Source organism: Morone saxatilis, unplaced genomic scaffold (assembly GCF_004916995.1).
Source record: "Morone saxatilis isolate NCDOM2014 unplaced genomic scaffold, NCSU_SB_2.0 Contig15, whole genome shotgun sequence".
Lineage (NCBI taxonomy): Eukaryota > Metazoa > Chordata > Actinopteri > Moronidae > Morone > Morone saxatilis.
Window position 1 is genome coordinate 22,890,016 of NW_023339707.1, and position 24,383 is coordinate 22,914,398.

General features: G+C 38.9%; 4 protein-coding genes across 5 annotated transcripts in view; 3 read left to right on the forward strand and 1 right to left on the reverse strand.

The window, feature by feature from the left end:
* LOC118324659 (ankyrin repeat domain-containing protein SOWAHB) overlaps nucleotides 1–3,195 on the forward strand; it is a 22,237-nt gene extending 19,042 nt beyond the window's left edge. The window contains exon 12 of the mRNA XM_035657088.1: nucleotides 488–3,195. Within this exon, the coding sequence (XP_035512981.1) occupies nucleotides 488–660 (173 nt within the window). The 3' untranslated portion in view covers nucleotides 661–3,195. The remainder of the gene's footprint in view (nucleotides 1–487) is intronic.
* Nucleotides 1–19,703, reverse strand: part of cd40 (CD40 molecule, TNF receptor superfamily member 5) — a 50,656-nt gene extending 30,953 nt beyond the window's left edge. For both annotated transcript variants that reach the window (XM_035657084.1, XM_035657083.1), the window contains exons 1-10: nucleotides 19,551–19,703; nucleotides 18,913–18,997; nucleotides 17,383–17,505; nucleotides 17,149–17,292; nucleotides 16,949–17,042; nucleotides 15,639–15,697; nucleotides 15,053–15,151; nucleotides 14,915–14,943; nucleotides 12,914–14,022; nucleotides 12,272–12,367 (exon numbers count right to left, since the gene is read on the reverse strand). In XM_035657084.1, coding sequence (XP_035512977.1) covers nucleotides 13,738–14,022; nucleotides 14,915–14,943; nucleotides 15,053–15,151; nucleotides 15,639–15,697; nucleotides 16,949–17,042; nucleotides 17,149–17,292; nucleotides 17,383–17,505; nucleotides 18,913–18,997; nucleotides 19,551–19,622 — 990 coding nt within the window. In that variant the 5' untranslated portion in view covers nucleotides 19,623–19,703 and the 3' untranslated portion in view covers nucleotides 12,272–12,367; nucleotides 12,914–13,737. The remainder of the gene's footprint in view (nucleotides 1–12,271; nucleotides 12,368–12,913; nucleotides 14,023–14,914; nucleotides 14,944–15,052; nucleotides 15,152–15,638; nucleotides 15,698–16,948; nucleotides 17,043–17,148; nucleotides 17,293–17,382; nucleotides 17,506–18,912; nucleotides 18,998–19,550) is intronic.
* On the forward strand, nucleotides 10,112–11,695 carry irx7 (iroquois homeobox 7). Its single transcript, XM_035657085.1, has 2 exons — nucleotides 10,112–10,390; nucleotides 10,710–11,695. Exons 1-2 carry the CDS (start codon nucleotides 10,172–10,174, stop codon nucleotides 11,478–11,480), a joined length of 990 nt encoding a protein of 329 aa, XP_035512978.1. The 5' UTR covers nucleotides 10,112–10,171; the 3' UTR covers nucleotides 11,481–11,695.
* A 3,913-nt stretch (nucleotides 19,704–23,616) lies between the features above and the next one.
* LOC118323868 (formin-like protein 6) overlaps nucleotides 23,617–24,383 on the forward strand; it is a 33,364-nt gene continuing 32,597 nt past the window's right edge. Inside the window, exon 1 of the mRNA XM_035655926.1 lies at nucleotides 23,617–23,812. Coding sequence (XP_035511819.1) covers nucleotides 23,741–23,812 — 72 coding nt within the window. The 5' untranslated portion in view covers nucleotides 23,617–23,740. The remainder of the gene's footprint in view (nucleotides 23,813–24,383) is intronic.

A 24,383-nucleotide genomic window follows, 5' to 3' on the forward strand; every position in this document is an offset into this window, starting at 1 on the left:
TAGCATAAAGACTGGAAGCAGGTGGCCTGGCTCTGTCCAAAGATAACTACATTTTTTGTTAGCACCTTTAAAGCTCACAAATTAATACATTGTATCTCCTGGAAAAGTTTAAAAACAACAGTTTGCAGTTTTATGTGCCAAACTACTGCACCCAGGCAGTCTTTATGCTAAGCTAACTGTTAACTAACTTATATGTGAGTGGTATAAATTCTAACTCCTGGTATGAAAGCAAATAAGTTTATTTCAGCACAATATCAAACTATTCAAATTGTTTTTTATTGTGTCTGAAAGTTTTATCTCGGACACTTAAAATATTGATTTGATATTCTTTACTCTAGGCGTGCACTTTGGAAAAATTAAAAAGAACATCCTTGCATTTCAGTTCTGAAAACCTTAAAAACGAATATCTCAAAACTACTCTGATAGAATCGTAAGGTAACTCACAAATTTTCCCAAATCAGTACATTTTTGTTTCTTGTGATTCCAGCGTTTCAAGTCAGTCAGGCCAGAGAGCGGAACAGGAACAGAAAGTTGGTGTCGTTGTTTCACTCCAAGAAGAAGTGGGGCTCAGCAGAGGAGCTGGCTCCGATAGAGGAGGAGAGGACGGCGACACATCAGCTCGTCCTTCCAGCATTTAGACCCAGGAAATTCTCCCGCTGAGTAAAAACGAGACATCAGGGACGATTTCTGCTAGCTCTCCTGCACTCACACACAGCCTAATCCTTAGATTCATATATATCTACACACACTATGTAAACCTACATGTATATACAAAGAAAGTGTTATATTTATTATGTACAGCACATGTTGACAAACCTTTGCTTACTGAAGCACCTAAACTCATGCTTTAACATTGAATAGACAATGTTGTAGATGATGCCATGCTTATACGTGTATTATTAATATTAATGCTCACCATGAAAGTATTCTTGAAGCCTTTAAACTTTAATGAATGTTGCTAATTAGAGCCTCACCGATATATATCGATACTGACCTATCGTGGACATGTCGGTATTAGTGTATATGATATCCAATATGCGCAGACATGAAAACTGTTTTTTTTTCCAGCATATAATGCAGAAGACAATGCTTGCATTAATATTTTGGCGCTGTGATTTACAATGCAAGCAGCAGAGTAAAAGAGAGAAGAGGCAGCTCTCAGCAATGTCAACTAGAATTGGTTGACAATGTGAATGTTAAATTATTTAACATGCTAAAGAAAAGTTATTTGTTTAAGAAAACAGCCTGCTGAGTACCTTTGTAAAGGCATATTCTCATAGAATAGGTCTTTTGTCGGCTCAAACATTCACTATATCGGCCGCCATATTGGCAATCAGGGAATTTTTCCCTTCTAAAATCGGTATCGGTGGGGCTCTATTGCTAACTGTTACATATGCCTTACAATTTTAAATGAGCCGTGCCACATAGTCTTCATTTGTGTTACAGTGAGTTTACTCTGTAAAAGTGTCCAGATGATGTAATTCTTTCTCAGTGAGAAGTTTAGGATAAGGCTGGAGATAGTTTTGTTACTGTCAACAAATCCAATGAAAAAACAGCTAAAGAAACACAATGTGTCAATCTATTTGTTGATAACTTGATGACTTTCCTACCCTGTCTGTGGCTCCCAGCCCCTCCCAGTAAAGCCTTCACAGTTGGTCACAAATACATACTTTCACTTAAAAAAAAAAAAAGCTACTTTACTAAAACAGCTGGGCATTGTAGTTTTTAGCAAACATTACTCAAACAAGAGTAAATAGTGCATTTGTGTTTGGGGATGTGGTGCTCTATTGAGTATTTCTGCCCAGTTTCACCCAGTGAAACAGTGTGGTTCATTCTGTGTGTGTTGTGGCACAGAGAACATTTATCAGGCTTTAGACACACACACATTACTCATTAGTAAGAGACCGTTGGTTTTCTTGGAATTTGTTGACAATAAGAAGAAGACTGAAAATAGCCAGACTGGTGGTTTTTATGTTTTGGCCTATTGAAATCATCTGTAGTTAACACTAGGCTGAAACACGAGCTTTCACAAAGCCATTAATTTGGATTCATGTCACTGTGGCATTATAATCAATTTGCAGAGACACTACAGGTGATCAATTCTGTTAATTTCTTATTGAATTATTTTTAAAATCACAATAAACACTGTCAGCTAAAGGACTGTATGAAAATTATTGGGGTAGGGAGAAGGTCCAACTTCATGTTTCACTTTTTAAGAAGCAAGACCTCTCCACAGCATTTTTAATGTTTTATTTGGGTACCCTCCCCCCAATATCTTCAAATAATATAAAAGTATTGGTTCAACTCCATTAATAACTAACAAAGCAAAGAATTAAGAATTTAAGATGGTGTACACTAATCTTTACATTTTAAGGGCTTAGTTAGGATTTAGTGGCATCTAGCAGATTGCAACTCCCTCGCTGCACCCTCCCCTTCCAAGGGCGATAGAGAAACTATGGTGGCCGCATGAAAGTTGCAAAACGGCCTAAATGTTACATACTTAATATGTTGATGGAATAATAATTTTCAGTATTTTTGGATTTGATCCCCTTTTTTATGTTTACAATTATTATGCAAGGGGAAATTGAAAATAAATACAAATCTATGGTGAGGGAAAATCTAAAGATTTCCCCAAAAAGTCAGATATAAGCAATAAGAAAAAATATACATAACCCTCCCCCTTTTTCTGACTGGCCTCGCTCCTTAATAATTTTCCTACAGTCCTCAATGAGGAAGAAAATGTTATTGATTTTTAAGTTTAAATCTGAGTTTATTTAGTTTTTTCCTGAATTGTGGATCTCTCCTTTTTGCAGCCTTGTTACTGGATTTAACTTTTCTTCGAAAACTCTAATGTCAAAGTGGTGATTGTGCTTTAATTCCCCGTTCGACCCCCCCGTGTATTAAAGTCCTGTGTTAACTTTCACAAAAGGAATTTGCACTATTACATCATGAATCAGTGTCTTTCGTTTAAAAGGGCTTTTGTGTTGCTTTAGGCATAATTGTCATGTGTTTGAAAAGAGGATCATTGTAACTATTTGTTTATAATTCTGTGCCAATGTAAAAGCTACAGTTATGTTTTTTTTCCCAGTTAATCGTATAATCTAAACTAAAAAACTTGCCTCTGTTACATCTTTTGCACAATATTTATATAATGAAGATATTTTGGTATTAAATGGTATTTTATATCAAACTGTATACCTGCGTTTTTTTGCACCTTCATTGTTCACTTTGAACAAAGTAGTAAGTCATTGTGTTTCTACTTCACTGGTACACAGGAATAATCTACATCAAACTCCAATCTGTGTGTGAGCAGCCGAGTCACTCAGTCCAGTCTCTCCCTATGAAGCAGAGAAGAACAACTTGTGATAGTGCTTTTTTTCTCCTTTCTCTCAATACAATAACCCTGGTTTTTAAAGCTGCCTTTGATCTTACTTTAACTACCTGACTTTGTGGGCTACAGATGGAGTAAATATGGGTCCTGCTAACTCTCCATACGGCTTTAGACCTTAATTCCTGATTAGCTGAAAAGGGCAGCACTTGCTTTTGGGTCTTGGATATCAGACGACACAGAGGGGAACAGAGGCAAGTGTTTTTGTGCTTCATTTTTGAAGCGAGGATGTTGGGGGGATAAGAGGGAGTTTCTGTAATAGATACTTATCTTACTGCCCTCAAGCCCCTCAAACAAAGTCCCCCTCTGAAGAGATTATAACCCAGGGAGGGCACATTAACTCTAATCCGATGCTTTGAGGCCTTGCACCCCCATACCACCCTCTGCCCCACTTATTTCAACCCTTCTGTTGTTGGGGGGCTACCTTGTATCTAGTGCATGTATGAGTAGGGCCTGTGGCTACACACGAGGGCTGTGAGTGTGTGTGTGCATGTATGTGCGTGTTTGTGTGTGAGTCAGGGGGGTGGAGTGACTGTTTCAATAGCACGCTGACTCTAATGAAAAGCATTGAGGGGTGCATACTGCTGTGTAACTGATTCCTCTTTCTGAAGAGATTAGGCGCTACATTGTTGGTTCAGTTGCTCATTTCCATGAGAGCACAGCCTCCCACCAGCGGCTGCTTGGCTTTGTTATTTTGAGTTGGAAAACACAGAGCCCAATGTCCCTGGCTTCCTTGTTACCATTGTTTCACAAATAGGCCAAAATGTAGATGTCACGTCACAGATGCCCAATAACCTCATTAGCTGCTCACTGTGAGGCTATAGAGAGAAAATGATAAATGCATGAACTTCAGTTTGGTCAACTGTATGAAGAGTGTGCGTAAAATTTAGTTAACACTACTCGTAAAACCTTTTGTTTCCCTGGAATAATAACACTGTTAATGAGGCAGAGAATTTTAGATATATCGAAATAACTAGGAATGTAACGATATACTGCGAGACAGCATGTGAGGATTCAAATCAATGAAGGAAAAACTAATCAATCAAGGTTATCAAGCCACAATGACTTCAGTTTCACTTCACAAAAGGAAATATACATTGTTTGGCACAGTTTATACTCTACGCCAGAAATAAAGAAGGATTCAAATCATAATTTGTCTTTCTAGCTGTTTAAAATCGTGAGTCGAGTGTATTGAGTGAAATAACCCTCACAGTAACGTTTTAGGCAAAGAGAAACAGCATCTCTGTGCAACTGAGGAGGAAAACCTGTGTGCAGCGCTATGATAATGCAATTCATAGCATTCATAAACAGTTTTTTAACAGGTAAATGGTTTACAAAACACTATACTGTAGCTGTAAGCAGATATAACTCCTCCTGTGGGCACCAATAAGTGGAGGCTGGTGTATGAACAGAGATCATAGGAGCAGTTACTGTCCTTAAAGCTGCATACAACTACTTTATAGTGTGTAAACCATTTATTAATTGTTTGTATACTGCTTAGAATTGCTTAATAGGGGAACTTAAAGTGTTATCAGTAAAGAAACTGTATTAAGAAGATAGATGCAAAGATTGTTTATTTAACTTTGTCAACCACTCAGAAATAACCCATATGGCAACACCTTGGGAAGGAAAAATGGCATCCTGCCTTTTTCATGCTCTACATACATGCAGGGGAACTATGTAGAAACAGGGTGCAGCGAGCTAACAAGCTGATCTGCAACAACGAGCACACCGGGGAGGCCGCTCTGACCGGGCTCCAGCTAACTGGGCCAGGGCTCTAGCTGAGGGATCCTGGGGGCCCATCACCCACCTACCGGGGCCTGACACAGGGAGACACCAGCAGCAGCACCAGCTGTCACACTGGCCATCACGGCCCAACCAACGCCGCCTGTCACTCACCCAGCGGAGGGCCGTCAATCAGCCTGCACCCAGGAGGGAGCTGGGAGGCGGGCCACTGCCCGGCCCTAAACAAAGACATACCTACATTTGCAAGCGGTTTCAGCGCCACTACTATTTTGAAAGAATGATAGAGTGGTCCTGATAAGAGTAATGACAAAGGACAAAGAGTGCAAGGGGGTCTGGGGAGAGGGGGTCAGATAGTAAAGAGGTGGGAGAGCTTGATAACATTCACACTTTGCTTACATCTCTCCATTTGTGTTGGTGCCCCAGGAAAATCTCATTAGGAAGGAAAATTGCAGTTCTGGTTGAAGACCATGATATCTTTTTTGTCAGTTGAGCTTTTTTTATAAAATCATCTTAAATTTTTCACTTTAAATTTTTCTTTCTTGGGATTTTGATTTGTGAATATATTTAAATGTTCTGTCAAAATACCCTAAACACATTTTAAATAGACAATTTTCATCTTTTCCTTCAGCTTTTTGAATGTCTTTCCAGATTTTCACATGATATCCTTAAAATAAAATAACAATTCCCCCCTCCTCTGGCTCAATTTCGATGAGTCGGCTTTCTCTCCTTTTAGTATCTGGTGCAGTAAAAATAAACTAACAAGCAATAGGTGTTGAGGACTGTGGATTCTCTTAAGGCTTTTGTTGTCTTGTTCACACCTACCTATGAGCTATTCTAATTACATGTTTAGTCCCTTTGTTGGCTCGCAGGTAGGGGATTGCCTGTAATTGAGGTCACACCTAAACCTTTTGTCCTGACCTTCTCATTAGTCATCACTGTCATTCTGCATTTTTTACCCAAAAACCAGGCCCTTACTTGACTTAACTTAATTGTCTGTGTCTGTGAGTTATAATGTGGAATATACAGAGGACTTGCAGATAAAGCAGATAGCAGACATACGGCACTGTTCCAATACAGAGGAATGACTCAGGTGTTATCAGAGATAAAGATAATTTCATCCTCTTTGCTATCTTGTACTGTATCTCTTTCAGTGCTGAGGACAATCGTCTTCCATTTGGCCACTTCTCTCTCTTGTAAACGACTGACATCCTAACGGCAAACAGCACAAACTCGACCTGTCAGCGCAAGACCAACACCTGCATTGTGGTGGAGCTGCCAAAAGAGGAAGAGAATGAAAAGACGATCTACAAGAGGGACAAAGGCTGCGGCCCTGAGCTGTTTGTGTTTTGAGATGTAGACTACTGATGCCATAAGCCTCCTTCTCTTTGCACTCTGCTCGGTCCATTGTTGCTCTTGTTCAAATTTGCTTTAGGTTCTGTGGACCCCGCCCAAATAAATTCCTTCTTTCCCTCCACCTTTACCACTTCTTAAGTATCTCTCTCTCTGCACATTTGGGTCCATGATTGTACACTAGTCTACACGCAATTATATGGCATAGTATGAGAAACACCTCTTAGGATAACACAGTAACAGGGGGCTTAAGTGGGAAAACCACAACACAGGAGAGGTCAGCTGAATGTTTTCATTATCAATTAATCTGCAGATTATTTGTTTGATCGATCAATTGTTCGGTTGAAAAATGTGGGAAAACTTTGCAGAGCCCCAAATGACGTCTTCAAATGTCTTGTTTTTCTCCAACAAACTTTCTTTCTTTCTCAGAAACAATGCTAGAAACAATTACTCCATTCAAAATAGTTTCTGTCAATCAACTAATCAATTAATCGACTAATCATTTCAGTTCTAGGCAGCAGCATTCCCTCCAGAATCACTCTCATCCCTCACAGAGCGCAATTAAAATACACGATAGCATTAACACCAACAGAAATCACAACACGTTCATTTAGGAGACACATTTTCCTCCAAAACACCTCAAAGAAGTCCCCTGCTACATTTTAGTTTTTTTGGTGCCTTTCCATTTCAACAGTTTAAGCACAATCCCCTCAGAGGCTGAAGTGGTTTTGTTTGAAGAGAGAACAGAAATCTGCAAATGAGAGGAAACAACACTGTTTTTTTTAAGAGGGATCAGTATTGTAACAGTATCAGCAGCTAAATGTAATTAAAGACTTAAAATTAAAAGTACTTATTAGCCTGTGCAGTGAGGTGACTTCGCTATGATGTATTACATTATTGGATTATCGTCACTAATGCATAAGATAAGATCAGATAAGAGAGAGTTTATCGTCATCCATCTGAATACAGTGCAGTACAGAGAGGAATCAAGTAGTGGTTTTACTGGTCCTGGTGCAAACAACAAGATACAAAATCCAACTACAAGACAGGGTGCAGACGTGTAGTGCAATACGCAGAAAAACAACACAAAAGTTATACAAATAGAAAAATATAAGTGAACATGTATAAATATGTTTGGACTTTGTTGAAACAGGTTGAGGTTGAGCACATTTAAACTACTATTTTTTATTTTAATCTCTGATATTTTATACAATGATCACGTTATGTCAGACTTTCAGCTAGTAACTAGTTACAAATTTAGCTGTTGAATAAATGTTGTCAAAATACTCAAATAAAGCACATGTATCTTAAAATTGTACTTAACTGCAGTACTTTAATAAATGTGCTTAATTACATTCTACCACTGCTCATTCATTTTTTCTTATGTTTCTCTTTTTTCACTCTTTTTTTCTGTAAACATCAAAGGTGAGATCAATGATTTCTCCAGAGTTCCTATCAATAAATGACTACTTGGAGATATTGCATTCACAGATTTATCTTTATTGTTTTTATTCTGTCTCATTCACTGCTCTACAGCTCACACACATATACATTTAAGTACATTAAAGTGCATTAATGCTAACTTGTGTCTTTGTATTTCAAACAATACAACACAACAGAGGTCAACAGCACCACAACGAACAGTCCTTAAAATGACAATGACGTCGAGTCAACTCCTCCCTAAAACAGTTTAAAAACATTATAACTTCCATTAAGGTTGAATTCATTGCAGGACTTTTGTATTAGCTTCCACTGGTTTAACTGCCTTTACCTAATAAAATGACAACTGAATGTAAATTCCTAATAAACATGAATCAGTGTTATATTTGCAAGCTCAATTACTTCTCAACTGTTTCAAATCATTTAAAAAAATAGAATTAAATAGGCAACCACCTGAAATTACCTTTAGAAAATTCTAAATTTGTGAATATTATGTGTGTGTGTGTGTGTGTGTGTGTTTAAATATTAGGGTAATGTGAGGATTAAGTATTACAAATGAATTCCTCCACTCACTTGTACATGCAGGTTTTAACAACATTAAGGGTCCTTTAAATGCCTTAAAATCAAAGAAAAAGCTAAAAACAGACATTACTGAAGTTAACCATGTCTGGTGTCACTGTGTCAGCTTTAGTCATGGTGGCAGACCAGCAACTTAAGAAAACACACTTAGTGAAGCAGAGGGAGTGAGAATTATAGAGTGAATAAAAGAGGCATCCTGAGCTTACAGCATTTAAAAGTATAAACTTAGACATGTGGGGTCTACATTTTTTTGGATTTTGAATTAAATGCAACAAAAAGAAGGAAAAACGATCGAAACTGAAACCTAAATTAGGATCATCAATTTAAAATCAGAAGAGGGTAATTAAACAAAAATGTGATATCTTCTTCAGGTTTCATCCCAGCACGTTTCAAATAGACACGTTTTAAACATGCTGTGTCTACCTATCACCATTTAAAAGTACCACTACACCTCTTAATACTGTTAATATAATAATCAAAATGATGCAAGATAAGCGAGGTGTGTTGCTCCTTTGAACTCAAACACTGAGCTTAACTTTAGCTCGTTTGAAGGGGGACAGTGGAATAAGAAGTGTAATCTTCTCCTCTTATCTCTAACAACCCCCCCTCCACACACACACACATTAGCATCTGTTATCTCACAATTATCATATACATTAGTCAACACCTGTTTCACTTAACCTCGTTTAATTAGGGCCATTGAAACGTTGCGCTTCACCCAAAACAATGCCATCCGACATGTAAAAGGCAGTCTGTTATGGTTCAGTCAATAAATTAACAAATAAAAAAGCTATAGCTGAGGCTTGTGAGGCTGAATGATTACTGTTATATGCTTTATGCATTTTCCTAAAAAGATCTGCAAGAAGTTTATTTGGGGAATGAGAACGAACCTTTCCTGGCGAGGCTTTTACGCATGCGTAAAATACATGTTTGTTTATTAGGGTAATTTAATGCGACTGAGATGGTTAATTCAATTCACAAAACTACAGATCTGTAGGTGATGAAGTGTCAGAAGCGACAGTGCAGACTGGCAGGATGTTGTTAACTGAATTCAGGTCATTTTCTAAGCTCTCCGCCGATTAGTGCCAGACGCGAGAAGTGTTAGATTCGCCATAAAAAATACATCAAACTGGTGTGAGAACATGCAGTGAAAACAAAATAAAAACATCATAAAAACGATTTAAACATAGAAATGGAATGTTTTAAAATGTGAAGTCTTCTCTTTAGGAGATGTGAAGTGGTAAAAAGACAGAATGCAGATTTTGTGCTGAGAATAATGATAAAAACTAAAGGACTCTGCAGAATATAAGATGTTTGGTTGTTACACGGAGCTGATGGTTAATTCTGTGAATCTTCATTCACCTCTCTAAAGAAAAAGGGTTGCATTTGAATTGAAACTTCAGCTCTCTCCAGAAATCAGTGCGTTGCGTTAAGTAGCACATATTTAGCCTCTCCACGAAAACGCTAAAAGGAACAGCGGAGGGCTTCTTTGATGGGATTTATTGCCAGTGAAAGCTGTAGGTCTTTTGAACGTAGCTGTCAGTCAATCCCAGAGGGACCTCCCCCATCCTCCCCCCCCCGCACACACCCGCTGGCAGCTGACTGTGTATAAATAGATCCAGGAGGTTGGGTTGCCAGTCAAACTCGAATAGCTGGGACGCAGGAAAGATGCCCGCATCGCAAACTGGATTTGGCAACTTCTTCTTTGAGAGGAACATCAGCATGCCGACTGGATATCAGATTCCGGTGCTGGGATGCCCACCGGGTGCGCAACAGCAGCAGGCGCAGCATCTGGCAGCGATGGCAGCTGGGGTTCCCATAACGTACTCAGGACTACAAGGATACAACTTTATCCCCTATCCACACCACAGGCACATCACACACATGGTGAGTTGATAATTCACAAAGTATTTCAGTCATGACATAAAAAAAAAACTTAAAGGCTTTGTGGGTAATCATTACAACCTACTTTTAACAAAAGTGTGTACAATCTGATCATGGTCATCACGCTGTGTTCTCACACACCGGGTTGTAATTAAGTGATGCCTATAAACTGCACTTATGTCAATATATTCAGGAGGATTTTCCTTCATTGCACTTCTTTGTATAACAGTATCACTCATTGAATTGTGCGTTTTGGGTCAAAGGGTCGCCGACTCCATGCGTAATTTCTCGCTCTAAAGTTCCATTTTTTCTGTTTTTCCAGAACAACGGTTTCGACTTGAAGGCCGCCTCTCCCTACCATCACGCGCTCCTGGCTCGCGGGGGAGCTTTCTACCCGCCGTACCGCCCGGGAGCAGCCGAGGACCCCGGTAGGGTCGCCAAGGTGGCCACCCGAGAGAGCACCGGGGCGCTGAAGGCCTGGCTGAACGAGCACCTGAAGAACCCGTATCCGACCAAGGGTGAGAAAATCATGCTCGCCATCATCACCAAAATGAGCCTCACGCAGGTCTCCACCTGGTTCGCCAACGCGAGGCGACGCCTGAAGAAGGAGAACAGGGTCAGCTGGGCGTGTAAGGGCAAATCAGATGAGGAAGATGAGGAGCAGGAGGGGGAGAGCGACGAGGACGACGGTCCTCTGCAGAAATGCCATTTGGATGAGCGGGATGAGGCAGAACCTCAAACTGAGCGCGCAGACACGGATGAGCAGGTCGAGAGCGCGTTGGACAGCTCGGCACCTGTGGATGCGCGTTGTTTGGAGGTGCAGCCGAGCAGCAAGCACGAAGACAGGGAACTTGCACTTGTCAAGAAAGTGGAAAAGAGTGACTCTGATCGCACGCCATCCGCTTTGGAGAGTAAAGAAAACATTGCCAGCCAGAAACCCAAAATCTGGTCTTTGGCAGAAACCGCCACCTCAGAGACTGTGAAGAAACCTTTGGACAGTATTTACCACCCGGCCGGGAAACTGTGGGCTGAGTGGGCTTCGAGAAACGGACTGTTTGTTCCGTCATGCTACACCACGCATGAAATTGTCTGAGCGGCTATTTAGACTCAATCGAGAGACACTGTCCACACCTTTTGCACTTTAAACATTCAAACCTCAGGGATCTGATCGTCAACTCCTGAAGTTTGCAGTGAAATTTAAAAACAAAAATCTGTTTTGAGACCAAAGACTAAAGACATGTTATTGTAAATAAATGTAGATGTATTTTTCCATCTCCAACCTGTAAATTATGTTTCCTTTGTCTAATCATGAAGAAATATTTTTGCTTAAATAAAAGTTCAGCTTCTTTGCGAAATCCTGACATGTTTCACTGGTGTGTATTTGACTTTATTTAGGAAGCAAATTGAGTATGAAATGGAAAAATTAAGCCATATTGAAGCTTTTTTTTAACTTCTGATATGAGAGTAATTTTAGTTTAGAGTTTGTGTTTACAAAGGCTTGGCACAGAAGAAAGCATTTTCTTCATTATTAACAAAAATTCTTATGTGAGACTTGAGAAGTCCTCTTATTTATGTAAATTGATGAGTACAAGGACAGTATCGGCCACTCTTCGCATATCAAACCCTATAAGTTCAGGTTTCTGGTCAGCAATTGTTGCTTTAACTTTAAAATTTTGAAAATATTACACCTCAAATTTCTTAAATCCCTGTGTGAATGCAAGTGGAGGCTTCTTTTAGCCATTTCCCCCTCGGGTATAGTGTAAAATTCACTTTAGATGAGACATCAGCAGCATGCCCACAGACTGTTCAAGGTGTTAGTAAAGTTCAGGCGATTGGCTTCACTATCAATCACACAGGTTCCCATGTAAATTCAAAGGGCTGTACCTCCATTAATCCGGGGATAATGAGAAAGCCCCTGGGAGCAATCCGGCCTGAAATGCAGTTGCCTTGTCTTCTGGCCTCACCTCTCCATGCAAATCCCTACAAACAGGAACACACAGAGGGAAGATTAGCTCTTATCTGAGCCCCTTTTCCTCACAGCACACTGATGAATACAATATAATGGCATTACACTTCAAAAAAACGTCAAGAACTACTTAGAAAAAACTGCTGCTTTTGTTTCAGACTTTAGCAATTCCCACTTAATGACACTTCTATTTCCAGTTTGAGTGTTAAAGAATATGAAGGGCCCTGTAGAGACACAATGTGATGCTCCATGAACCTCTGGCGCCCCTCTGAGGAAATCTAGAGTAACTACAGCACGACTTCTTCCATTACAGCAATGTTTGTAATACTGTGGGGAGAGAGCGCAGGTGAAAGCCACAGGTGAAGCCAAACAGTAGGTTAATTATTGCAGTTTGGTCAATGTTATCAAAACGCACAGCTCATGGAGGCAAATAAGGGAACTTTAAAACCCTCAATGGCCGCAATTTGCGTCCAAAACCAGGCTCCTTTATTGAGTAATAACTTAGTTAAACCTGAACACACATACATGACACACATATTTTTAGATTCAGTGTGACTTACGCTTTCCGAAGACACCAACATCTCCAATGCATCACGAATACACGTCCATAAATCCGCTTAGAAATCACAAACGCTCCTCAGAACTACAGAACCCGCCTGAGAATCTTCGTGTTTTTAAGTTTTCTTCAGGATCAAAGTAATGCAGTGACAGCTGTCTGTACAAACACCAGTGCAATGGACACAGGAGCTGCTTGTAGCTACTTCGGCATACTTTTAATGCTACCAATTTTTCCGAAATTGCAACAAATATAAGCCAAAATAACTGGACTTAAGCTGCAGACCACACGATAACTCACAGCTGAATCCACAACGTTATACTTCCTGTTTACACCCCCTAAAGCATTATGGGAGCTGTCTCTAATTTAATTAAAGTCCTGCATCAAACGGACACACAGCAGGGAAAATAAACACTCTCATGATTTAAATGTCAAGTAGCGTACATTTTAATGCAAATAAAAAAAGCTCTTAAATTACATGCTGTTTCCATGCACAATTATTAACATAACACAACTAGTACCTTTGTGCAATTATGTACAAAATGCAAGAATTGACACAGAAGTTGTCAAAATGCAAACACACAGTGAAAATGAGCCTGCCACCTAAAAAACACTACCGACTTAAAAACTAATGCTCACGCTGTCCTACCCCCCTAGCTTCTAATATTGTTACACTACAACTTGGTCATTTCAGCACATAATTTAAATTTATTGACAACACTTAATGTGGAGAAATATGTACAACTGAAACATAGAGGCAACAATACAAACAGGTTACACCCAGAACTCCCTGCTATCAACGATGGAGAGCTTAATGGCAGCTGTTTTTCAGTCTGTTACTGTGTGAGTTTGCGATTCCTGTCTGGAGAGGATGTATGTTTTCCCATTCTCCTGTGTCACAAAGTTTCCGTTTTCAGTGAGACGCTGGCCCATATCCGATGACATCTCCTGGCTCGGCTCGTCCTCGTTTTCCACCGGTGTCCTCAGAGAGCTCTCTTCTTGTGAGGACTGCATCTCAGGCGACATGAATTCTTCTTCGTTATCGGTTGGTTGTGTTATTGGTTTGTGTCCGGTCAGGTGCACCTTTTCATCTATACACGATTCCACACAGCCCTACGAGAGTAAAACGGTGTTGAGATATAGAAATATTAGAAATACAAAATATTTCATTTTGTGGGAATGTATGTGAGTAATGGAAGTCATTTCTTATGCATTTAAGACAACAGTTTATGTTTACATGCACAAAATTGATCAGATCACTCCACTTGGGAAAGTATCACATAAACACAAAACCCGGTTTACTTTTAGGGGATTAAAAAAATGTAGGTTAAGGGATTACGTATAACTCCCGTAACTACTGTGCTGTAGACCCTAAATTAAATGCCATTTAAAATAACAGTTTGGCATTTTGGGAGATATGCTTATTCACTTTCTTGTCGGGAGTTAGACGTAGAGGCATTTACAGTATTAGTAGATTTAAGTATGAAGACTGGAAACAAAGAGAAACAGCTGGCCAGGGCTCTGTCGAAAGGTAAACAAAACAGGTTGGCTGGTTCTCCCTGTTTCTAGCCTTTATGCTAAGCTAAGCTAAGCACCAACTGACTGTATCTTCATATTTAGTGTGCAGATACATAAGTGGTATTGATCTTCTAATTTAACTCTAGGCAAGATGCAGAATGCGAGTATTTCCAGAAATGCTAAACTATGCCTTTAAATGTGCATATCAAAAAAAGACTGCAGTGGGAAATTAACATCATGTTCGAGTGTAACATTGTTTTATCCTGTCAGCTGCTGACAGTAATCAGTTGAATGTGGATTTCCAACATGATCATTTACAGAAAATAGTCTTTTTGAGAGAATGTCAAATGTTTAGGGAGTACACCTGTCTACTTAAGTATATATTCCGCAATATAATGTTGCTGGTGTTTTTTTTTCTTCATCCCAACGCTATATGGATACAAGCCCTAATATAGCAGTCAACAACGAAGACAAAAATCACATTTACCTTTAAATTTCCTCTCGCATCTCGTTGACCTATCACGAAAGTAAGAAGAAGACAGAGAACATGAGTACATTAAGTGGATTACTGAAACATTACCTCATGAAACATGTTATAAAAGAGAGTGTTTCGTGCACAGCGTACCATATTTTCGGCAGAGAATGACTGCAGCAATGACTAATACCAATATGGCACTAATTACTGAAATACTGATCAGGAGAGTATGGTTCCGTTTGGTTTCCTCTGCAAGACAAGAAAAAAAAAGCCATTAGGCACAGATCGATTCTTCCACTGGTGTCTAACCCGCACTCATGATGTATTATTTCCTATAATACAAGACAATTAGATCAACTGAGTAGAACATGGGTATTTCTTTAAAAGAATAAACATAATTAAATACATTAATGTCAATGAAAAACATACCTGCCACACGTTTGCATTTTAGCAGAAGAAGCACAAACAAAAAGGTGTAGAGAAAATATGATTTTCATGCTTACTTTTTCATTCTAAAAATTTCAAACATAGTAGAGTGTACACACATGTAGTGTTGATAGTGTGTAGGTGAAAGGTGTTAATCACACACTCAAAACCACAGACCAACATAGACTAGCAAGATGTATCATCTCAACGCCTCCAGAGTTTCGTTATAACAATCACCACTAACCACACAGCTGCAGCAGGAGAGATAAAACTGAAAGATTTGAAGTTCGTCTGCCTACACAAAACTTACCACAGATGGTGTCGGATATGTCTGTTCCGCTTTGTCGCTCACGCTGTCCATTCCCACATCTGCAGAGAATTTCACAGTGTTAAAGGATAATTCATATTGTGACCAAACGATTCAGATTCAGGTGATTATTTGTCCTGAAGTGTCTAAAAAGAAGGCAGCTGTTTGCTAATGTTATTGTGTAGAGACAGCTGGGCAACAAATGAAAGGAAAACAGAAATCTCCAGAACAGCTTTAATGCTTCTTGGCACAAGACTTCCTTAAGTTTGGTAGCTTTTTAATTGCTTGAAGATCCAATCAAATAAAATCAATAAAAATGTAATGTAATGTAATGGTCAAAGCTGTCATGTTGCCATTAAAAGTGTGCTGATTGATTCACACAGTCAACTCATGCATTGAGTAAACTGCAAAAAACATTCCACCTTAAAGGTTGCTGGTGGCAGCCAGTAGCCGGTGAGTGGCACAGGGAATTAAATATTTTTTTTCTGCAGTCTAGCTCGTTTATGTTCTGATTCACTGGAAACCTTACAAAACCAGCTTGTGCTGCATCCGCAATGCCTGAAGGAAATGAAAGCCTAGCCTATTTGATAATGTGGTCAGTTACAATTGACTAATGTATGTGAACTTGCCACTGTAGGAACAGTGGTTACGTATCTATATCTGACTGTGAAGGCCATAACACAATTTACATAATTTTCATACTCATCAAACCATTTAGTGCCCTGTATGGAAGCATTTGTTATGTTTCTTCCTTTAATTATTCCTCCAATTTGTCATTTTTATGTCCAAATAGGATTTGCTGAAAAAGTTAGCTGCTAGTTCTTCAGAGATGAGACTGAATGTAAATGTAGTCAATCCAGTGCAAGATGCTTAAGGTTAAGGTCTCAGCGTGCTTCAACCGAAGTGCTTGTTGGATCGTCAAAAAAATACCTTTTCAGTGTTGGAATTCGGGGGCTGCATCCAATATCCAACAATTTCTGTAACAATCCATCAAGCACAGGTAATTCACACTGGGATTGTCCAGGTGTGCGGAGGTAATAAAAGTTTTCAACACAACTACTTTGATCCCTTTTAGTGTGTAAAATCCAGTGTGAGATTATGAATGCCTTTGAGGAGAGATTGTCCGAGCGTGTGCGCGGTTATCCCCATTTGAACGATAATCGTGTCTCTATAGCGGCCAGATGTGGTTAAACGACCCATTGTATGAACTAGTCCTCATAGTTCTAATATAAGGTCACTACCTCAGCAACGTTTTCGGAGTGCTGCTGCTCTCTCAATTCATATGTCAATGTATCGGAAGTTCCTATACTTACTCTGTCCACTTCATACAGACTCCGCTTAGTGAGATCTCATTGGAAAATGTGCCTTTGGGGCATTTTTCACACACAGTGTCACGCAAATGATTGCCTGAAAAACAAAAGTGTGATAGCCAAAAAAAGGATTTAGCACATTGCGAAAAACATAAATGTGATCATGTTTTATATTCAATATAAATAAAAGTTTCCCTTCGTACCTTCAGATTTAACCCCATATCCCGAGTTACAGGGTGTATGTGGGACACAGGTTATGCACGCTTCAGCGGAGCAGTGAAATCCCTCTTTACACATGCAGATGGTTTTTTTTGTGAGTACATTGTCGGGAGGCCTAAAGTTATTATCTGGAAGAAGAACAGACACGAGTTGTACCACATCAAACATAAGTCTCTCATTATGGGAGCTGTTTTGTTTCATTTGTCTGGAGGTCTTACTTGGGTCACAGTATGGTTGACGTTGACACTTCTGTTCACTTGTGTATTTATCTTGATATTCTGCGTCCCCACAGATTCGGCACTCTGGTTCCTGACAAGTACTGCTCATCAACATGCTGGTCCCTGAAAAACATAGTGTTGCTTCATGGTGAAAATGCAGTAGTACTGTGCAGTAGTATAGTATTTAAGTGTATGCGCTGAAGGGGGACCTGTGGCTTAAAGGAATAGTTTGACATTGTTGGTAATATGTTTATTCCCTTTCTTGCTGACCCCTCTCAAATGTTTCTGTTAAATACAAAGCTACAGCCAGGAGACAGTTATCTTAGGATAAAGACTGGAGATAGAAGGAAAAAGCTACTCTGGCTCTTCCCAAAACTTAACCAGATGCATCCACCAGCACCTCTAAAGCTCACTAATTAGGTTATATCTGATTTGGGTAATCCATACAAAAGTCGACTGTGGGGGACTATTTCTTGCCGGGGAGCAGTAAGCTAGTTGTCTCCTGGTTGTAGATGGTTCTAAACTTTCCAGAGTGCAAGATGACGTCTGAAAATGTCTTTATTGTTCCACCAAAAGTCCCAAACTCAAAAGATTCAGTTCCCATTTATTCAAATCAGTTAAAAGGAGCAAATCCTCTCATTTGATGAGGGAGTGTGAGCAATTGTTTTTCCTATTGTCACCTGAAAAATGACTTAAGCAATTACACGGTTATGAAAATACTTTTTCACTTCTACAATTACTTTTCTGACGATTGATAATCGATAAACGGACTACTCGTCTCAGGTCTACATGGATGTAGCTTCATATAACAGACAGAGATGATAGTGGTATTGATCTTCTCCTCTAGGTCTTGGCAAGAAAGCGAATAAGTTAAAGTGAAACAGAATCCAATGAAGGAAAAGAGGGAAGCTAAATGAAAGTAAAAGTAAATCAGTTAAGTCATCTTGAAATGTGCTGCCTTTTGTCATCTTTGTGTTCTACACACATTTAATATTAATTCTGTTGCATGTTCTTTTATTGTAAAGACCCTTTAGGGACGCGCACTGGAAATTAGCTGTAGTTATAAATGCTGTGATACATTGCTTTGGATAATTGTAAAGCAGCTTTCTATGTAAACTGTATCTGTCTCTATCAAATAAACATTAAATAAAATAAATGAATTCACTTTGGGTTATGGTAAATGGGAAAGTGACTCGGAGTGGGCCGCACAACACACCAGGTGGTTCTCCCAGGTCATCAAATACAGACCCTTTGGCAAACCATAGCGTCGGTATTTGGTGACCTGGGAATGAGACAGCTATCTGTCTCCAGAATGACTGACCCCTCCTTTACTCACACATCTACTGAAGGAACTCATATTTTGTCTGTTAGGAGCCTATTTTATACATTTTCTACATTCAGCGAATGGGACACAACCCCTCAACAAAGTCTGTGTGACTGCAGTCCAATGTCCCAGGGGTGATATTACAATGTTACTAGATCCTTTGTAATGATGTAACAAAGCCAGCAGAGGAGAAAGTGTTTACGTACCTGGACCACACATTTGACAGCACTGCCCATTCTTCATGTACTGCGTTAGTGGGTCGCACGGCTGAGCGGCAGTCTGCAAAAACAACTGTGTGATATAGAAAGAAATATGGTTAGGCCTCTCTCTTGTGATGTTTTTTCTTTGTCACGGCAGTTAGCTCCACTTCCTCAGACCAGACTGAGAGGGGTGTGACGGAAAGTCCCAAGCATTCAGCAAGCCTTTCAGTGTGAAACTCAATGCCAGCCAGGTGCATTTCTGCTCTGTCTTTTGACGTTTTTGCTACTAATATCATGATTTTGCGTATTGGGTTACGGACAAACTCGTTTTCACCACAACCTTTGTGCAAGCTGCGGCGAAAACGAAAGTGAAAGTAACTTTTAACGCGACATGCGTCATTGGGTGTAACCTTAATAATGTGCACAATTTCGACCAAAATACCCAAATAAACTATACTTATAAGGAAAGGATGGATGGAATCAACTAATGTAGTATAAGATTATAGCACAAGTAGATGAAAACGTGTAATTGCGACGATGTAAAGTGAGCTACTTGGGCTACACTAACCCGATCACCAGTCCAAATCTCTAAACCAGCTCTTTTTTTTTTTTAAACAACGAAATACATGAATCCTGTTACTCACCAGATGAGCCCAAATCCCCACCATCGGTAGGAATATGTGCATCCTCCTGAGTTGGTCTGGTGATCTCAACATGTTGCTCTCCGCTTCCACACCGAGCTGTCACCCAGGCTGCGCTCTGCTCTGCTCTGCTTTATCTGGCTATGAGGGTATTTCCTCCTCCGCAGTCGCAGCTAGGGGTAGTTTCCCATGTGACTTGACCATTTACTGTAAATTTGTACTATAGCCTATCGTATTGTACATGCCACAGTTTTGGTCCCTAAAACTGTGCAGAGGTACTACGATTCTCCTCATGTACAGTATCAATACCACAGCCATGAAAATGTGCAGTTGGTTTTAGATAAGGAGAATATTTAAGTTCAGTAACTCTCAGCAGGGGCGGATCTAAAGAAATAAACATGGAGTGGCAGAAATATATATGCTGATTTAATCGCAAAAATTAATCAATATCAATCAATATTTGCTTGGATAAACCCCCAAATTAAGATATTTGAACTTAAAAACATTAGATTATTGTGGCACATTAGTAAAGCAGTGAATATAAATATCTTAAAGTTGGCATTAGAAATCAATACATTGTTTTATTTACAAATCTTCAAATTGTTCCAAACACATATCTTTTTTTTAATTGAACTGAGCTTATCACTTAGTCTAAAAGGTGCACATAACAGATCATCCAGCTATATGTGTTACATTTCACACCCATCTAGATCCACCCCTGACTACCAGTGGTGTAATAAGTACTCATGTCTTTTACTTTAGTAAAAGTAATAATATCACAGTGTTTGTAAGTAAAAGTCCTGTATTGTAAAAGAAGCACCATCAGCAAAGTGTACTTAAAAGTATGGAAAGTAAAAGTACTATTTATGGAGAGGAATGACCCCTGTTATATTACTGTGTATTATATTATTGTATTATTATTCTTGATGCATGAATATAAGCAGCTCTTTGCTGTAGCAGCTGGCCGAGGTGGAGCTAATTTTAACTTCTTTATTTAGTGTTGGAATAGTTTATAAAGCAATACATTACTCATTTTGTGTGTAAAATCTTAATTTGCAAAGAAACTCTCCTAAAGTACTTGAGTAAATGTACTCAGTTACATTCCAGCAGTGATAACTTTTTTAAATGATACTGAGCTTTTTTTTATTAGGCCACTATCAGAGCAGCTTAAGTGAATTTCATGTTTTATCCACAGGGGAAAACATTCACAGACTGTGTCGCTTCTTAGGAAATGTAGGAGTGAAGAGTTTGACTGTTTTCATTGTTCTTGACTCCACCTATTCCATGGTACAGCCTGAAACCCCACCAGATGAAGGGATTCCCCAAGAAGTTCTCATACAGGGGGGTTTCCCACACTGTCACCGAGTATCTGCTGGTGAAGGGGGGCTGCTGTGTTATAAGCCTTCAGACATGCACTTCACTGCGCATGTACTCAACACTTAACATGTCTAAAACGCGGTCAGTTCGGTTTTGTTGCTGTCTGTGTATTCGTGCAGTTACAGTACAGGAACCGGGTGCAGCCAAAAAGCACAAGCAGCTATTCCTGGTTGGAAATTCCAATGGATTCCTAGTAAGTGTCCACATTAAACAATAAGCCAGTTTGTACATATTTACTGGAAAACACAAGGACACCTCTGAACTTTATATTAGACAAGTCACATTTTGTTCTTTATAGGTTTAGTAAAATCCCTATTAACTCATTCAGAATACAGCCCTATACAGATTGATTTGTTTTACTATAGGAGTAATGGTACAGTCTGCTTCAGTGGAAATCACGGACTTCACCTTCATGTTATTCCTGGATGTTTGTTTCAGAGGCTTGTCATAGAAGAGATAACTGTGTTAGATAGTTATTTTAAAATATAAATTATCAGAAATCAGAAATGCTTTACTGATCCCTGGGGGGATTTTCTTTTTTTTAACAGTTCACACAATGTTAAAGAATAGAAATAATACTTATATTACAATCTAATGCAATAAATTATACAGATGTAATGGAACCTGGAGACTTTTACCTCGACATTTGGTGTGTTTTTCCTCTTTTGTACTGACATTTGTGTGCATCTGTTCACTGTTGACCAGGATTGGAGAAAAAGGGATGATGCGGGGGACAGATGAGGGGGTAATGGGGAATGTTAAAATGTACATATTTCATCATTTTTTACTAACTGAGACTCATCTATCAAATATCCACCAACTCACCAACTCAAAGTGTTTTTCTATCTTTCTTGGCTCTGATTGGTTGTTTTCATTCAGGCCCGGTGGATGCCTGCAAAGGCCATTAGGAGCACCAGGAGGAGCCATAGGAACATGATTTTTTCACAGATTATCAGTCTCGTGTAGTACTGTCAGAATATAGTGAACATTTAAGGAAATATGACAAAAAGTTATTTTTTTTAAAGTTACCTACTGCAGCTTTAACTTATGTCACTTTATTTGAGCATTTTGTTAGATATTAGGTTAAAAGGTGATTTCAGTTAGTAGACTTCTGAACAGTTTATCTGAAAATAACTTTGGATTACTCTTCATTAATAAAAGCATCAAACTATAATGTTGTTGTTGATAATCGACCTGTTATGGATAAAGTCCCTCAGTACAGTATGTGTAATTCACTTACCATTTAAATGAGTTCATACTAAACCACAAGCAGTTGTCATCCAGTTTGTAGTTGATGAGACTCATTGATCAACTGGAAGAAAAAAACTGTAATGAACTAGAGTTACCATAAAAGGCTAATCTTCCTTAGCCAGATGCCCTAAAATAGATATCTTAAAAAATATGTACACAATAGTACGGCACTCATCCACCAATAATTAATAAATCCATATTAAACATTCAAGGGCAAGACAGACAACAAGAAGACAGCAGAAAGGACCCTAATATACTAATGTTGACATAGTTCATTATTAATAAGCCACAACTTAAACTGGCCAGTGAGAGAATGGTATTAAATATTGAGTTCTCTGATATACCTTCTTCTTGCTTTATGTGAGTATTTCCTTTAGCTGGTTGGTAATTTTGGTTGTTAATTCACATAAATCTGAAAAAAGAAGTATTTTGTGCACACCAATTATTGAATCAAAAGCACAAATGACAGATTTCCTTATAATTAAAATATTGAAAGTAGAGGACAGGCCCAGCAAGACAGACACATACAGAATGTAAATTATTAAAAATACAGTTTAATTCCTTAAACAAACTACTTAAAATGGTCAAGAAAGCTCAAAGAACATGTTTTGTTTGTAGATACTGTATGTTATTACATACATACATGTATGTTGTAATGTTATTCTTGCATTCTGAGAAGATTATCCGAAGGCTGAAAAAGCATTTTTAAGTAGGCAATAGTTTTTGGAGGTAAAATACTCAGGCATTACAACCTTTGTATCTGTTACACCACTGATTCTCAATCTGTGCTGTGTGTACCACTGGTGATGTGTGTATTCTACAGAAATGCAAAAAATAAAAAAAAACAAATAATACTCCAAAAAAATGTAAATACTATGAGATTGAAATGTTATTTAAAATACATTTTTGTAATATTTTGTTTCAGTATCAGCCTGCTATATGTTGCCACATTCATGTATGTAGTGCACGCATACATCTATGATTAGTTAAAAGCTAAAAAAATGGCTCCTAACAGGAACAATTGGAAAGAGAAGTGTGGACCACAAGTACCCCTTTTCATACAAATTAGCTGTGATTCTTGGACCAGTTCCATGCAAACCTTTCAGTAAAATTATATCATATTTCATGTATAGACAATTAGATTTTGAGATATAGCTTGTATTAGTGTATTGTGTTGTATCAATAGGGGTATTAGGGAAGAGCTTCAGTTTCTTAGTGCTCTCTCCTGGACAAAGCAGCAGATGAGCAGATTGTCCTGCAAGTGCAGACATGTAAACAGAGAGGAAATGTTTGCCGTCCTGACAAAGAAAAACTTGTGTGTTTCCTGTAGGCGTGGCTGGAGAACCACTGTCAGCCTTACCTTGAAGAAGTGTAACCTGAGCTGAAAGAGGGCGGTGGTAGAAACAAGACACAAATCAGAGCAACTTTTTCCAGTCAGAGACGCAGATCTCTGTTTAGGTCTCGCATGACAAAAACCACACCAACAACAAAACAGTTTTTACATTGATCATTTAAAAAGAGGATCAATTTCATGGACTGAGCGGTTGCATGGATTTTTGTATGACATGCCAAGTTTAGGACCAAAGAAGAAAGACAATCTATCTAGAATGGAAAAGCACACTGAGGACTTTCCACAGGTACGATTTCAGTTTATATACTTAAATAAGAAAGCAAGCATCAAGCAGTAAATGCTTTAAACAGCAAGTGTCAAATTCCAATTTACCCTGTCTGTCTATAAAAGTGTGAAATCAATGCAGGTGTCAGAGTTACTATACCAAAACAACAGCTTTCCTGTATACCGCTCCAGAGAAAACAGCCCCCTCACTTTCATTAACGTCAGGCCTGTGTGGTAAGAGGGGACACAGTTTTAGTTCAGTATGTGGGAAATCTCTCAAGCATACTTCCTCAATTCAAGCTGACTTCCCTGCTGTTAGTAGTTTCCCACAAAGGAACGCTTATTTACTCAGAAACTTGACAGACAATGACTGATTTGAGGAAGGCTGTATGTTCCTGTAATAGCATATGTTTGACAGATACAGATGGTGATTGTACGTCGCAGCACAGTGGTTCCTCTTTACAATTCCACTGAGTTGAGACTGACCAAACTTGTCTTTCTTATCAACCATCACACATATCTGAAAGAACACTTATTTTCTGTGAAGCATTGTTAAAGCTAAATGCTGCATGATGCCTAAATAGACCTGAGCA